General features: G+C 41.1%; 2 protein-coding genes across 2 annotated transcripts; one reads left to right on the forward strand and one right to left on the reverse strand.

The window, feature by feature from the left end:
* Positions 1–282: 282 nt before the first annotated feature.
* On the reverse strand, positions 283–1446 carry LOC146560449 (olfactory receptor 11A1-like). Its single transcript, XM_085245235.1, has one exon. It carries the CDS (start codon positions 1327–1329, stop codon positions 337–339), a length of 993 nt encoding a protein of 330 aa, XP_085101361.1. The 5' UTR covers positions 1330–1446; the 3' UTR covers positions 283–336.
* Positions 1447–10575: 9129 nt separating this feature from the next.
* On the forward strand, positions 10576–16228 carry LOC146560450 (uncharacterized). The gene is made up of 2 exons (XM_085245237.1): positions 10576–10595; positions 14559–16228. Exons 1-2 carry the CDS (start codon positions 10576–10578, stop codon positions 15862–15864), a joined length of 1326 nt encoding a protein of 441 aa, XP_085101363.1. The 3' UTR covers positions 15865–16228.
* Positions 16229–17252: the final 1024 nt, after the last annotated feature.

Genomic DNA, 17252 nt, shown 5'->3' on the forward strand with positions numbered 1-17252 from the left:
TAATTTTATGCAAGAATTAGCAAAAATATATTTTTATTTTGTTATCTGTTCAAAGTGTTTATGTACAGTTGTTGATGGATCATCTTTTGCTTTTACTTTGCTGTTTGTGTGTTGATCCATTCCCTCTGGAAGTTAGACACACTGATCCCAAACCACCCGACTGTTTATCTCTGCTCAAGTGAAAAACACACATCACACAAAATAAATGTTACGTGCTGCAAGCGTCACAACAGAAAACTAAGTCACTCATATTAGTTTATTTGTTCAAGCATACTGACAAAAACAGATTTTGAATGATTTCAGCTCCAAAATAAGTTTCCTTTTAATCGACATGCATTAACAATAACTCTGACTTTGGTGGCTTTTGGAGAAGATATCACTGCTACAACTGAACAAACGTGTCAGTGAACCACAAAACAGCTGTTTACATGCAATGCGTATTTTGGTCATTTTCAGCCCGTACAGTAGCGGTGTGAAGAGCGGCTGGCATGTCAGAAAGTACAATGATGATAAAATGCCAAAAACATTTGGCACACCACTGGTGTCAAATCTGCTTTGTAATATCTGAAAACAGCAACCAAAGAAAAAGTTCAAGATGGAGGCGAGGTGAGGCGTGCAGGTGCTGACGGCTTTCTGTCGAGTCTGCTTGGAGCCAGAAAAACAGACTTTGAGGATCCTCACGTAGGTGTACAGGATTAAAACAAGAGGAATAATGACAGAGATGAAAGTGTAAATGAGTCCAAAGATGTTGTGGACTCTGGTGTCAGAGCAGGCCAGTTTAATGATGGCGTAGTTTCCACAAAAAACTTTATTGATGACGTTTCCACAGAGCTGTAGAGGAGCACTCAAAGATATAAGCACGACAATCATAATAAAAGGTAATAACCATGTCAGAGAAATCAGCGAGGTGACTGTTTTAAGTGTCATACATGATTTATATTGAAGAGGCCAGCAGATGGCATAATATCTGTCATAAGACATGACGACAAAGTTTATAAACTCCACACAAGCATAAGTGTACACACAGAAAACCTGCAGGAAACAAAATGAAACAGAAACAGTGTGAACATCAGAGAGGATCTGAAGCAGGAGGAACGGAAACAGCCCTGTACTACCATACAGCTCATTCACAAACAGGCTGCACAGAAACATGTACATAGGTTCATGTAAGCTTCTGTTCACACAGATAACCACAATCAGCAGGAGGTTCGCACAAATGATTGCAGCATAAGACGTAAGAATAATGAGGAAATACAAGTATCTGTATGCACCAGTGTCAAAGTAGGGACTTAGAGTGAAATGTGTAATCTCTGTAGTGTTTATCATCATCCTTGAGGCTCAGAATACCTCACAGGAACTTGTTTCTTGTTCTTTTCTTGCAGGTTACCTGAAGTTCAGTTAACGTCACATAACAGGAACAGCTTGGAAACATTCTCCAAACATACCATTCTGCTATACAATACAAAAACTGAGACACTGCACAGCACAGCCTGACTACCAGTCGCTCCCCACTGAGCTGCAACTGTGTAACCCATTCACATCAGTTTAAATGTGCACAAACAGCATGACCTCATTACCCATCGCCCACGGGTCCATCCTTGTTTCTGAAAGTACGAAGATGAGAGACACAGCAGTAGTTAGTAGTTAGCACCATCAGCAGCAGGAGCAGCAGAAACACCTCAACAGCAACGTTGTAGCCATCAGGTAAAACATCGGCTACGTTTGCTTTGCCTTGCCCCACCTCACAGCAGTGATATAGTATGATGCAATCCCATATTAGATTCTTGATGAATGTGTGTTGTTGTTATTCAGCCTGGTTCAATGTGCCCCTTTTTAACTTTGAGCACCCGCCCCTTTAAACGTCTCTGCACGGCCCTGCCTGAGAGCAAACTGCTGCTGAAGCTGAACCATCACCTCACTGAGTGAAGAATATGCAGAAATAGATGCACACCAGAGGTGGGACCAAGTCATTGTTTTGCAAGTCTCAAGTAAGTCTCAAGTCTTTATCCTCAAGTCTCAAGTCAAGTCTCAAGTAATGTCAGGCAAGTCAGAGTCGAGTCTCAAGTCACTGGTGTAAAAGTCCGAGTCAAGTCACAAGTCTGAAACTTTGAATTTCAAGTCCTTTCGAGTCTTTAAAAAAAAAACGAAAAAAAGCATGTTGCAGTTATGCTAAATGTAAATATTAGACCATGTAATTTTAAAATCTGTGTTTTTCTCAACACATGACAAAATAGTGAACTTAGAAAATATACACAAATTGTGAAATTGCACCTCTTTAAAATGCAGCTCAATTAAACCTAGCTCCAAGAATAATTTTCACCGACAGTTCTGAGATAAGCTGCATGTTATTCTTGGATGCGGTTGTAGGACCGGCTTTAAAATCGCATGACAAAAATATCATACACATTAAAAAAACTGTATCACCAACGTAGCCTGGACAACATTTGCTAGTTAGATGAAGTCAGCTATCTCATCGTAGCAAATTTATATGCATATTTATAATTATACGGTTCTTGGAGTGAGTGCATACACTCATGAAGTTTAGTAACTTCCGGTCACTGCAACAAGCCCAGGTACAGTTTACCGACGGATGGGTACAGGACCTTGAAATGCACCGTGTAGAAAGTAAAGACCATCGTACGTATCATAAGTTTACCAGTCTCACAAATTGTCGTCATAAATACACATTCCTTAACCGTTTATTAATAGGACCTTTGAGCTCAACGGTAATTAATTAGTAGTGGAAATAATTTCTGGTAGCATCACAGAAATGTAGCAGTGACAATAATACTGTATGCTGTAATCGTACTGGGCAATTAGTGATACAAAAAACCTGTTTTATCCTGTGAATAAAAGTATATGTTTTTGTCAATGTACCATAATAACAGAAGCGAAACGCAATATTGTGTCAGGACAATTCACTATTTATGCACAATAAACAAAGGAGCATAGCGCGACAATTTCTGTTCAGCGCCAGACTTGCTTGTAACCTATATCACCAATTATGTTATGAAAATGACGCATTAACTACAACAGCAGACTGACCTTTGTGTAAATGCTTGGAGCAGACTAACCTGTGAGCTGGAGGGTTCTGGGACGTTATATTTGGTCTTTGAATGGCTGCAATCCAGTCGCGTCTTTGTTACTTCGGAAACATGGCTCGAACAATTTCTCTTCAACGACGTAATCCGATAACAACCGATCTCTTTACCTGTCGGCTTCCTGTGGCTGTCATGCGACCGGCTATTGCAGTTAATAATACAACAGCTTCTTGACATTTTTGTGTTTCTTTTTATCGCTGTGTGACTGATTTTAATTGAAAGCCTGCGTGCGCTAGTACCGCTTGCCACGAGTTCCCAGAATCCTTTGCGGTTCTACCCGTGAATGACGTCACATTTTCAATCTCTATATAATATGCATGTTAAATTTTATATTTGGGGTAAAATATCAAGTCTTTTCAAGTAAACCGGTTCAAGTCCAATTCAAGTCCCAAGTCATTGGTGTAAAAGTCCAAGTCAAGTCACAAGTCTTAGAACATTTTTTCAAGTCAAGTCTAAAGTCATAAAATTAATGACTCGAGTCTGACTCGAGTCCAAGTCATGTGACTCGAGTCCACACCTCTGATGCACACCCATACAACTTATGGTAACCTGAGCTGCCTTGTATGAACATACGTTGAAGATGCCTCGTCCTGTTTTCTCTGAGGCTGCTGTGCCATTTGGAGCAAAGATGAATATAAAGTTTGCAGCACATCTTGTCACTGGAAATAGTTTGCACTGTTTATATATTTATATTATTTACTGCAGGTTTTGGTGAAAACAGCTTGATGTTGTGAAAATCTGAAATCTGGAAATTAGAATTGTTGTGCCTTATTTTGTTGATGTTTTTACACATATTCCTTTTGAAAATACTAAAGTTTGTATATTTATTTATTTTTTGTCTGATAGCATTTATTTATAAAATAAATCGGACATTTCAAACAGTGACTCACTACTTGAGTAGTCTTTTCGCCAAGTACTTTTTTACTCTTACTTGAGTAACTTTTTTGACGACTACTTTTCACTTTTACTTGAGTAATAATATTTTAAAGTAATGCTACTCTTACTTGAGTACAATTTTTGGATACTCGACCCACCTCTGGAAACAGATTGATCAGATATTGCTGTTTGAAAGGCGGCACAGCAGAACGCCTTTCGTTCATGTACAGGTCACATACAAACACCTCAATGTGTTTGTTCTTTACAAACAAATGTGGACATTTCTCTGACCATGTGAAGGAAAAAGTGAAAGTCTTTAGAACCAATAGCCTGTTGCTACTAATGAAGCCTATGCTGATGTAGCTGGATGGGCTACTCGCCTTTCCTTTTCTCTCTCCCTCCCTCGCTCTCGGCTGTGCAACTCGGTTAACTGGGAACCCACCTGCATATTGATTGCATGGTGGCGTCAGCCCGTATAAAGCTAAGCCGGTGTTTTTCTGGATCATTCCTCCCGTGCATTTGGCGCAAAGCAGCAGTAAATGCTGGCACACTGCGACGGACTGATCAGCAAGCGAGTAGATAATATGACAGCCACAGCGCGGCAGTTTTCTGATTTATTCCGGCGTTGTGGAGAGGGGTGCTCGAGTTATCTCCACCAGTGAGAGTAAAGCGCCTCCGGTCCTGGGGGTTTGATCGCTGCCTTCACCTCTCCGTGGCAATTCGCCCAGCCTTAATTGGAGAATCAAGACGCCTGCCTAGCCGCTGTTGTGAGGGCTCCTCCTCGGTGGAGCCTGCTGTCTTGTCCTGTTTTAGCTTGTCGTGAGACTGTTTTTATTAGGTGTGCTTACCTTTTCCTGGTTCACCTGGTTTTATTCTATTTTTATCCTGGACTGTTGCTCGTACCCACGCTTCTGTGATCGGGCTGGAGCGATCCTCTGCCCGAGTGTCCTGCTAGGAACTTTAAATCGCCTCAGTTGCAGGTCTCAGCCTGTGGGGAGCCAGACCGGCTTGCAATTGAGGCTTGGACAATTGCCACCAGCACGAGTTGTAGTTTGATCCGTGGGGTATAAGTCTTCCAGTACTGACCTTACTTTGAGTTTGATTCCATAAAAAGTGACAAAAACATTAGTGTCCGCTGTGCGTGGGAAGAAAACTTCTTTTTACAGCAAAAAAACCCTAAACTTCCAACAAGCACCGAGTAGCTACGACGTAATGGGAAACTCACAGAGCTGCCATATCCTTCCACTGACTGCTGCGGCACACCTACACCAGGGTAAACCTCCGCCTACCGCACTCCTGCTTTACAGGTGAAAATAGAGCAACAGGACCGCTGAGTCTGTGACTTTATTTATGTTCTGCTGTGTTTTACTTGCATCTATTTGAAAGACTGAGTGTAAACACAAAAAATATTTTATTTTATGAGCTGGAATGTGCAGAAAATAGGTTTAAATGTTAAACTAATTTCTTCCAGTCAGAGAATGTTGCAGATAATTAAATGTTTGCTTGATGCATAAAGTTAAAAGATTAAAACTAATAAAACAAAAAAAAAGAGACTTTTCCATTTGATTACATTTTGTATGATGGATTATGTAGAAAAAGTAGAATTGGGCTGAAAGATCTATCACTTTATCACCTCTTCAGGTTGTAAATCGTGCTTTTAAAAAGTAACTAAGTAACTACCGTATTTTCACGACCATAAGGCGCACTGGGCTAAAAGGCGCAGTCTCAGTTATGTGTGCCCTTACTGTATTTAACACACACATAAGGCGCACTGGATCATAGGGCGCATATAAGTACCGTATGCGTATTTAAAAATAAAGCGGGAGCAAACCTGAATTCAGTACCTTACTCACATTTCTATTACCAGTAATCGTCATCATCAACAACACACAAGCATACAAGTGTGCATATTTAAAAATAAAGCAGGAGCAAAACAAAGTTTGGTACTCACGTTTTTATCATCAATCAAACCCATCGAAGTCCTCATCCTCTGTGTCTGAATTGAACAGCTGCGCTAAATCTCCATCAAACATGCCAGGTTCACTGTCTTCACCGTCAGAGTCACTTTCCGTGCCGTGCGGCTCCTCGGAAACGATGCCGGCTTTTGCGAAAGCCCAAGCATCTACAATCCATTGGCAAATTGTGGCGTAACTCGCCCGGCGCTGCCTTCCACTCTTACTGAAACTGTGGTCTCCACCGGTCATCCATCGCTCCCACGCCGCTCGCAGCCTTACTTTGAACGGGCGGTTCACACCGATGTCCAGCGGTTGGAGTTCCTTTGTCAGGCCTCCCGGAATGACAGCAAGCTCACAGTTCATTTGTTTCACTAGTTTTTTCACATCGGCTGTGAGATGGGCACGCATAGAGTCACAGATTAAGAGCGATGGTGATGCGTGGAAAAAACCACCTGGTCTCCTTACATACACCTCCCTCAGCCACTCTTTCATCATTTCCTCATCCATCCAGCCCTTTTCATTTGCCTTAATGATGATTTCTGCTGGAAACTTCTCTTTAGGCAAAGTCTTTCGCTTAAAAATCACCATAGGCGGCAGTTTCTGTCCATTAGCATGGCAGCCAAGCACAACAGTAAAAGAAGACTTTTCATACCCCGTTGTGCGTATCGCTACCGTGCTGGTCCCCTTCTTCTCCACAGTGTGACTCACCGGGATGTCAAAAGTGAGCGGGACCTCGTCCATGTTTGTGATGTGGCTGGGCTGGATGTTTTTGTCGCCGATGTGTTTGTTGCAGTAGGAGTGGAAGATGGCCAGCTTTTCCTTATAATCCGCTGGAAGTTGCTGCGCTACCGTAGTCCCGGTCCGGATGGAAAAATGGCACCGTTTCATAAAACGAAAGCACCAAGACGGACCTCCTTGGAAATGTTCAATGTTCATCTCTTCAGCTAGTGAAACTGCTTTTAGCCGAATGGTGACCGTCGAAACGCTTCTCCCGCTCGTTCTTTGCTCGATGATCCACCGCTCGAGTCTTTCCTCCAACTCGGGCCACCTCGCCTTATGTCCGCGGAAACTCAGCTGCGTCTTCTTGACCTGCCGGAGCTTGTTTTCTAGCTTCCTCCATTTGCGAACCATCGATTCGTTAATCTTAAATTCTCTCGCCGCGGCTCGATTTCCATGTTCCTCCGCGTAGCTGATGGCCTTCAGTTTAAACTGTGCTTCATAAGCGTGTCTCTTTGCCATTTTCAGGGTTGTTAAAACAACGATGTTCCGCATAATGCACATACCTGTTCTTTTATACAGGTATGTGCGATTGTCCCGGTATATACGATCAACGCCCACACTTCACCCTTTAACGTTCTCATGGTGTTCTCTACTACGTCCTCCTTACAACACACAGGGCGCACTGCGCTATAGGGCGCGCCGCACTTTTTGAAGAAAATCTAAGACTTTTAAGTGCGCCTTATAGTTGTGAAAATACGGTAAGTAATTAATTACTTTTGAAAATAAGTAATCAGTAAAGTAACGGGATTACTTTTTTGGGGAAGTAATCAGTAATTAGTTACTGATTACTTTTTTCAAGTAACTTGACCAACACTGGTAGCGAGCCTGACGCTCAGTGTCCTTTTATTCTTTTAACATATTTTTCTGTGTTGTATTTCAGTGAAAGGAGGACGAGCCAGTGGCCCTGGGACCTCAGGTGGTGGGTCGTTTTCACACTTTCTTTTGTACAGCACCGGGTGGGCTGTAGTGATTTTCTTTTTGTGTGATTTTCTTTTGGGTCCACGGCTGCTGGTGAGGCCAAGTTCCATGATTGTTTTACTTTGTCTTGTGTGTAGTCTTCAGTCATTAATGATTCAATGATATGTGCACATGAATGAACTTCATCAGCAGGTTCTGAATGGGTTAAACACAGAGCGATGAGAGTTAACAGACTCGGTAAACCAGCTCCGAAGGACTTGGCTCCATCTAGTGGACATTCTTAGAATAACTATCAGTTTCTAAAAATGGTCTTTGTATTCCAGGTTGTATTTAGCTGTCAGTTTACAGGCTGATCTGTTCTTTCATGTTGATGTATTTTGTATTTAGCTCCATCTAAAGCACAGAGAGCTCTGGTTTATATTTCTGTAATTCTAATGTCTCAGTTTTAAATGGTCTTTGTCTTCCATCCATCCATCTTCATCCGCTTTATCCGAGGCCGGGTCGCGGGGGCAGCAGCCTGAGCAAAGAGGCCCAGACCTCCCTCTCCCCAGCCACCTCCTCCAGCTTATCCGGGGGAACACCAAGGCGTTCCCAGGCCAGCCGAGAGATATAATCTCTCCAGCGTGTCCTGGGTCTGCCCCGGGGCCTCCTCCCGGTGGGACATGCCTGGAACACCTCACCCAGGAGGCGCCCAGGGGCATCCTTGTCAGATGCCCGAACCACCTCAGCTGGCTCCTTTCGATGTGGAGCAGCAGCGTTTCTACTCTGAGCCCCTCCCGGATGGCCGAACTTCTCACCCTATCTGTAAGGGAGAGGCCAGCCACCCTTCGGAGGAAGCTCATTTCCGCCGCTTGTATCCGCGATCTCGTTCTTTGTCTTTGTCTTCTACGTAAAATATTTAATGATTCATTTATGTGATGAAGAAAGATGGACACATTAAAGACGAAATAACAAACAGGAAATCTGTAGTGGAGAAGAGGAAATGTTGCCACCTGGTGGCTGTGAAAATGATTGCCTGATTATTTGTTCCAGTATGATATCATTCTGAGTATTATTCCTCCTACAGATGCTGTCTCTTTTCTCTCTCTTCTTTTTTGAGCTCTTTGATTTGTATTGAAGGAATCTGAAGGATTTTTCAGCCTGAATTTCTTTTTGTTTGGTTTGAGTTGAGTCTTGATGTTTTTTAATAAATGCATTAACAATGAACTCCATGTTGCATTAAACTGAAGGATCATCTTCAGTTTCCAGTAAGTCAGATCAGGTAAAATCTGAAAACTTGCTATCAAGTTCTGTGTACCAGGTTTTGAGGTAGGTGGTTTTGTTGTGGTGCTCGCTATGGCTCAGGGTCTGAATGTTTGGGTCTGCCTTTTTCCAAACACAGACTCAAAATATTTATGATAATTGTCAAATCCTTAATGAATACATTTTCTGTTAAGCCCTTAGTGACAATCTTACACATTTACAGTAGAATTGTGCAGCTTAGTCCTAAAGTACAGTCTACCAAATGTGCTGTTGACAGCATCAAAATCCAAAAACTAATTTAACTGTCTTCCACATTATGCATATCAGCAGAGAAATCAACATGGCAGACTCCAGGAGGTGTTTTTGTTGAGCACATTGTCAGCAACCTTTTGTCTTATTTCATTTGTGTGTCTGATCTTCCTCACATTGATGGAGGACTGAGGATGTTTGGTCTGTTTGTGTCAAGCAGACGTCGATGACCACTGAAATCCTAAAGACTCAGGTGTCCTTAAAAACAAGTAAAATGTGAACATACATAGAAACAATGTGTGTGTGTTTGGTCTCCAACAGTGTTTATGTGGGTGGTACATGCCAAAGATGGAGATGGATGAAGGAGCCAAGGTTTCCCAGCACAACATTGGACTGGATCCAAATGATCAGTGTCATTCACCTCACATGTCAGTGGTTTAAAGTTGAGGCTGATCAGTGGATCTATATGGTCTTACCAGAAACACTTAGCAGTAATTTACTGTCAAGCAAACAGAAACATTGACCACTGTGTTTGAAGAAGGCCCTCTGTTCTGTATTAACAGAGTACAAGGTCTTCCTTTTTTTTTTCTTTTTTTTTTTTTTAATTTAATTTATTTTATTTTATTTTTTTATTTTTTTTTTTTTTTTTTTTTTTTTGCCTGTCCCGTTTGGCTCTTTTGCATCAGAATTGTTGTCTAAAGGCAAAGAAAGATGCCCAACGGATTTACTTTACCAAACAGACCATCCCAGCCTTGCCGTAATGGTCCATTTGATTCACCTTTTATTGTTTATTTTATTTTCACTTAATGAATACGGGACAGACTTGACTGGAGGAAAGAGAAACAGCTGAGAAGAGGGACGGGGGAGAAGGGCAAAAGACAAAAACCAACAGAATGGGCAGAAAAAAAAATGCATCTATCGATCACCTGGATCACCTGCTGAGAAAGAAAAAAGAAAACAAGCAGAAGAGAACAAGAGTAATAGAATAAACAACATCACAATGATATATGGGAATATGACAGTAAATACTAAATATTAAACATTATTGTGCAGCACATAAGATCAACAGAACACAGTGTGCTTTGAGGTAGGAGCCAAAAGGGTGTAGTTTGTGGGTGTGATCACCCGTGTGTACACCTGTGAGCATGGACGCGCTTGTTTTTTAAAAGGTTCCTTCATGTAATGATCTGCTAGAGGGTGTGGGGGGGCCACAGCCCCGTCAGTGGTTTAAAGTTGTGGCTGATCAGTGGATCTATATGGTCTTACCAGAAACACTTAGCAGTAATTTACTGTCAAGCAAACAGAAACATTGACCACTGTGTTTGAAGAAGGCCCTCTGTTCTGTATTAACAGAGTACAAGGTCTTCCAAAATGATTCAGTCCAAGATTTGAGGCAAACACCATGTGTATAAAGAACGTCAGCCTCAAACAGCAGACTGCAGACGATGCAGCAGATGCAGCAGATGCAGCAACTGTAAGTTGGTGTTTTTCCCTCTAAGCTGAGATCATTGGATTTCAGAGATTAACTAACACTAATAGCTAATAGATGCATGGATACAAATTTAACCCAAATTATTTACTCAAAGCAACAGAATTCATCATCTTGCATAGATTTAACAGTAAAGGATACTGTAGTTATTTTACTGTTGTATAAAGCTAATACTCAACATTAAACATGTCCATTCCTAGAGTGATGCATTTGATTTACTTAAGTTCATAAATATGTAACATGGTGTAATTAAAAAAACTAATGATAACACAGATGTTTCCAGATTTTAGAGATCATTGAACAGTGTCAGAAGGAGATTGTTTGATTCTAGTAGTCACTGTTTCTTTGACCCTCTGGGTTGGTTCAAAATCACCACCCTTTCAGCTTGTTCGTGGCCACCAACAGATTAGGTCTGTAATTTTTATTATCTTTATGTTTTTTTGCCATTTTTTCTGCATAAAGCTTTTAAGTAACTTCAGCTCTTTTCATAAATATAAAATAATTATTACTTTTTAAATTTTTAACCCTTTAAACACCAGTTTGTTTGTCCACTGCACCAGCTGGAAGACAACCTCAAATCTCGCAATTTTATATAATTACATTGCTACTGAAATTTCTTGTATTGTTAATAGTAGAGTCTGGGGCATGTAATTGATTCACATCAACATTGATTATAATGCATTGTTATTTTAGTGCAGGGAGAGCAAAAACATAAAAACTCCCTCTCAGTCTGTTCGTGGCCAAAAATGGCCACCCCCTGTTTACATTTACAAAATACTATAAAATTCATATATATTAAGAAAAATTTCCACTTTTTTTTTGACTTGATTTTTTTAGATTAGCACCAGTGCTGTTCATGAAAATCAAAATTTCATTCAAATTCAGAATTTTAACCCTTTAAATACCAGTTAAATCACATAATTTTAATGATTTACATGGGGATAAAAGCATAAAATCCCCATTTCTTTCTAAATAATACATGCAAACTGATTTATTTTCTAACCATGATGGAGGTTAGATGAATAGCAATAAAGTATCAATGAGTTTTATGTATCTTTGTTTTTTTGTGCAGTGACAGAAAAACAAAAAAAAATCCCTCTCAGCTTGTTCGTGGCCAAAAATGGCCACCCCCTGTTTACATTTACAAAATACTATAAAATTAATATATATTAAAACATTTTTCTACTTTCATTGACTTGATTTTTTAAATTAGCACCAGTCCTAGTCATGAAAACCAAAATATAATTCAAATTCAGATATTATACCCTTTGAATACCAGTCAGATTATGTGTTATTGCTACGCTTTTGGGGGGAAATAGTAATAAAGTTCACATTTTTTAGCATATGAATGGTGAAACCTAATATTTTTTACTGTCATTGCAGGTCAGTAACAGTAACTGTAACAATGATTTCTTTTTACTTCATTTATTTATTTATTAATTTTTTCTTTGGGGGGGAATGAATGGCCAAAGAGAATATCACACATGGTGTGTTAGTGGCCAGAAAGGCAATTTAATGACCAAATAACCCCTGAAATGACCAAGAAAATTTATATTCCAGTATGTGTGTGCTTCTGCGTGCATCCTCATTAGCAGCACGATGTACTAACCACAGTAGAGTGGTTGTTGTAGGCACACTTTCTGCACCTGGTGCAAGGGGCTGCTGTTCCAGTCCTGCAGGTGCGCCTTTTGCACCTTCTTCTCATTTCGTTGGTGGGGTGTGGGTCACACTCTGGGTCAGACTACTGTATCTTGAGATCAATGGCAGAAGTGGCTGAGGGACATGGGTGTCTTGCAGTTGTTGAGGTCACCAGCATGTGTCCCAGCTCTCCCAGGATCACTCTTCATCTGTAGGTTGTAGAGCACTCCCCCACTTCAGTGAAGTTGTTTCCGGTGGGACAAAGGCATCGTATCCCAAGACATCCAGGAGATTGGAGAGAAGAGCCAGCAGCCATCAGTTAGTTTTCCTTCTGCAACTCGAGGTGCCAACATCCTCTCTAAGTTATCCAAGCAGTATTTGTGCCTATTGTAGTCCAGGATTGCTTCTTGCTTTCACGCATCCTTTATTCCCCATCATCGACTGCTGGTTCCTTGTGTGTTGCTGTCAAAAGAAGCACATTCCTCTGTTGCTTTGGCATGTGGGATATTGCTGTGGAAGTTTTATTGAAGCCAAAGACAGACAACAAAATCTTCCTCTGTTGCAACTGAAGGAGCTGGGGAGGAAGCTCTGGGTTGTTTCCCCTGTGCCAGTTTTCATCTGAGGAGTTCCTCTACCAAGGTGCCCGAAGGAAAGACGTTGTCCTCGGAGCTCCTCCGTCAGTTGGAGTCTGAACCCTGTTCCCTTTTTTACTTCCTGAGAACTTCCAGTGTTGTCATCCAACATGCTATGTATTGCTTTATTCTGGTTTAGGCTCACATCTCCACTTCATCTATGATCCTCCAGTCCTCACACCTTGGCCTCCCGTGCAGCTTTGTAAGGGTGCACAGCAGCTAAAAGATCTCCTTTGTTATAAAAACGTCAAAAGTAGATCTCAGGCTGCTAATGCAGGGAACTGCATACAGGCTGAGCCCTGGTTTGATACCAGTGGGTACTGGATGTAGAGCAGTCTCTCTTCAGTGGTGGGACCCACATGGTTTTCCTTTCATGAGGGATCCACTCGGTCACTCTCCTCGGTCTCAGAAAATGCTCCTATGTTCTTTTCCATCAGCTGCTCGGCCTCCACCTCCATGCCCCCCAACCCCAATCCTCCCCCAAAGAAGAGGATTCAGGCACTGGCTAGTACTCATCATCTTTGGAGAGGAAGTTTCTTCATCTTGGGCAGATGTCTTTTCTTCAAGGACAGAGGACTGCTGCTGTCCTTGCTCTCTGACCAGATCACACAGACAGTGCTTGAAGCAGTGATGACCTTCTTGCCATACAGCCAGAATAAATGATCTGGAAGCTGTTAGGCTGACTTACAGCAGTAGCTCTGTCTGCACCTGCAGAAACTCCAGGACACGTTTACAAACAGTGTTTGTTGTTGTTTGTGCTCCAGCTGCAGCTGCAGGTTTGAACTCTGCAAAATGTCCTGTGATTGGGTTGTTTTTGTTTTTGTTTCTAGAGTTGATATTTTGGGTGTGGTCTCTTTTTATGAAAAATACAAGAGTAAAAGTGCTTTTAACATGTGCTTCAAAGCTGAGTTTGACTGGGAAGCTCAAAGCTCAACAGCCTGCATCCACAGAAATTCACTGCAGCCTATGTAATGTTTGAATTTATTCCAGTCTATCTTGCAAATACATGTTTGTGCTGCAATGTCATGCACAAACACAAACTATTAGATCCTTAAGATCAAACCTATGTCAAAATTGTGTCATTATTTTGGTCCATTGGAGTGTGGTAAGCCATCAAAGGCCGCTACTAGAAACTCTGAATATTACATGAAATCGCTTGTTTGGCCAAAAATGGGTAAATGATGTCATTTGGTAAAAAACATTAAAAACTACAATTTTCATGTGTTGAGTTTAGAATGAAAGCAATTTTACCTAAATCGCATGATATAGTACTGTCAGTAACAAGGAATCAAAAAAGGTGGTTATAATGGGTTTCAATTGGCCACAAATGGCCACGATAGAACCCAGAGGAACTATTTGGTGTATAGTGAATATTATTGACATTATTAAGGAGCTGATGTTGAAAATTAAAAAATCTGAAAGAAATACACACCTTTGGGAAGTTTCATTCCACTTGCATTAACAGAACAAAAATGGTTGAAAAAAGAAAAGTGAAGTGGCCACAGATGGCCAGGATAGAGCCCAGAGGGTCCATGATCGCAACCCAAACTACCATCAGCGTCTCACTGTAACAAAGCCCAACAATATGAGCAGACATACGTCAGTTTGGTGTTGTGTTTCCTGCTCTTACTGATGTATGATTGTAAAGAGTTGTTCTCCTCTCTCTCGTCCTCTACAGAGCTAAAATGAAGGATCAAAGGAGACTCCCCTCACTCTTCCTCACTCTTGTCCTTTGCGTCTCTCCATGGTCCACCTCTGGAAAAACATTCTACAGCCACCATGGGATAAAATGCACCGGCGACTGTCATCCTCAGGGCTTATTGCAGACATACCAGTGCACAGTACACAAGACAGATGGCACAGAAGAACTACAGTACTGTTCACCAATGAGTGGGGTGGACTACAAGGGAAACGTGTGCTTTTATTGCTGTGAGCAGCACGACAATGGCTACTACCAGTGTGAAACAGCCTCGGGTTTGGGATACTGTGGAGATGTGATAGAGGACTTAAACCATTACACCTTAACATATGGTATGCCGTGTTATGATAGCTGTGAAACGCGCGGTAAGAACTACTACTGGTGCCATTCCACAAAGGGGTGGGATTACTGCTCACCAAGAAAAAACGTTGATTACAAAGGCAACGCCTGTCGCCAAGACCATCCCTGTGACACACATGGACGAGATTACCACTGGTGCTATTTGGACAAAGGAGGCTGGGACAAGTGTGGACGAGTGGAGCCAAAGGCAGTGATTCATGACACCATATCCCGAAAACGCTGCACTGATGACTGCCAGTATTCTCGCTACTTCTGGTGCCACATTCATGGCAGCTGGGACTACTGCTCACCTGCGCCAGACGTCACCTACAGAGGTGTGCCTTGTCGCTCAGATCACAATTGTGGAGACCATGGCAAGGGATATAACTGGTGCTACACAACAGACAACAATAACTGGGATTACTGTGGAGTCATCTCTCCTGGAGAGTGCAGGTATTCTGTGCCACACCGCACCAAACGGCAACCCAAGAAACCCAATCAAACTAACCCACCACAGCTGATCTGTACTCGGGAGGACAACAGCAGGAGGAGAGTGACCATGTTCGAAGCAGTAGAAAATCACCAAACCATCGCAGACTCTCATAATTACCGTGCCGAAGCATTCAAATTAATTAATGAATGGGACGGCCGGGGCCTGGGCCAACAGGCCAGGTCCAACTTGGTTACATCAAGAAACCTTCGCATTGACCTACAGGGTCTGTTTAACAGGAGTAATCAGCAGTATTACAACCTGCAGGTCCAGGTGAAGAGCCAACGTGTTAGTGGAAAAAGCACAACTCTGGCACACAATGAAGCCCCTGTTGACACTCCACTTGAGTACATGCGTTTGGCCCTCAGGGAGAGTTTACGGAACCGAGCCACGGTTTCACTGGAAGTGACTGACCAACCAATAAACAACGACAACAGCTGTCACAAACGTCATTAATATTATCACTGAAACATATGTAGCTAATGAATGAGACAGAAAACTCTATTAACTTTATTTCTTCATCAGTTGCTCAATCACTGAATTCCACATAATAACCAGACAACTGTCGGACGATAAGCCTGAGTTATTCTGAGGCTTTGTACCATCACATGAAGATAACAGTAGTCTTCCATTTTGATTTCATTTTTGTTGTAAATATAGTTTAATATCTATCAGTTCATTGTGTTTCAGGCTTAAAAAGCAATTCTGTAGTGAAACAGTGTAAAATGACCAAATTAAAATTCTATATTTGTACTTTGTACGATGCATTTATTCAAACAATAATAAAGATAATGCCAAATAAACACATTTTTTAAAGACATTTCATTTCATTTTTACAGTTTGGCGAAAACAAATATTTTGTGAGGATAATATCACAAAGCCTGCGAGGACAAACTAATGATCATACTTTCTGTGGGTCATTGGTTTTAAAAAACAAAATATTTACAACAGCTGTTCACATTAAATCCATCTCGGTTTGAGGAATTTTTAATTAGTCTGTCGCTTCAGCTTAAACCTCTCTGAGACTTTCTCACGGATTTTCACCTCAGTAACTTTTCCTATTGTACATTTTATTATTTTTATTACATTTATATTTAAAGGCATTTTAAATGTGACAAACCCACAATCGACATGTGCAGCTGCTGGAGCCAGATATAACAAACCTTCTGAATTAGCTGCTGAATTACACAAACCCACAGAGTTTACTCTTTTCAACAGACTGCATTTTGTTCTGAATAACGTTGCAAATATTGATCATTTATGGAGGTATTTGTCGACCATCTTTACTTTTAGTTATGAACTGTTCACATCGGCCTTAAACGTGATTCACAGAAGTGAACAATTTCACAGCTTTTGTACACATTACGTTTGAGCAATTCAGTATCAGACCTCCTAAAAACACTTTTGTTCTGTTGGTTTTTCAGTTAGAGCAATTATATCACATTGAATAACACTGAACACTATTCCTAACTGAACCACAGATTTTGATGTAAATTTTGTCTGAATTTTCTCAAAGTTCAGGAATAGTTACACACTGAAATTTACACAGAGGAGGAATAATTAAAGGTCAAAAGAGTTAAAGTTACCTTTATTGTCAAACCTGTTATGTGTTCAGAACATATAGAATATCAAAATGACATTTATCTTTGACCCCCAGAGTTCAGACATAAATAAGGAAACGAATGAATAAAAAGCAAGAGGATTAAAGGAGAAAAGAAAGGCACAAAGTATAAAACTATAGAAAAACTGCATATACATAAATAATTTATAATGCTCAATGTTTAATTCTGTGGTTTGTTATCAAAAAGTTTTTTGAGCCCCTGAACTAAATGATGCACCACCTG

Source organism: Mchenga conophoros, linkage group LG14 (genome assembly GCF_057382185.1).
Source record: "Mchenga conophoros isolate Kocher_MC1m ecotype Shallow Benthic linkage group LG14, M_conophoros_male_GT1.1, whole genome shotgun sequence".
NCBI lineage: Eukaryota > Metazoa > Chordata > Actinopteri > Cichliformes > Cichlidae > Mchenga > Mchenga conophoros.

Excerpts from the sequence above, each read along its gene's own strand:
- LOC146560450 (XM_085245237.1), top strand. The coding sequence starts at position 10,576 with ATGCAGCAGATGCAGCAACT. Across the intron at positions 10,596-14,558 it reads ATGCAGCAGATGCAGCAACT|AGCTAAAATGAAGGATCAAA; the intron begins GTAAGTTGGTGT and ends CGTCCTCTACAG.
- LOC146560449 (XM_085245235.1), bottom strand. The coding sequence starts at position 1,329 with ATGATGATAAACACTACAGAGATTACACATTTCACTCTAAGTCCCTAC.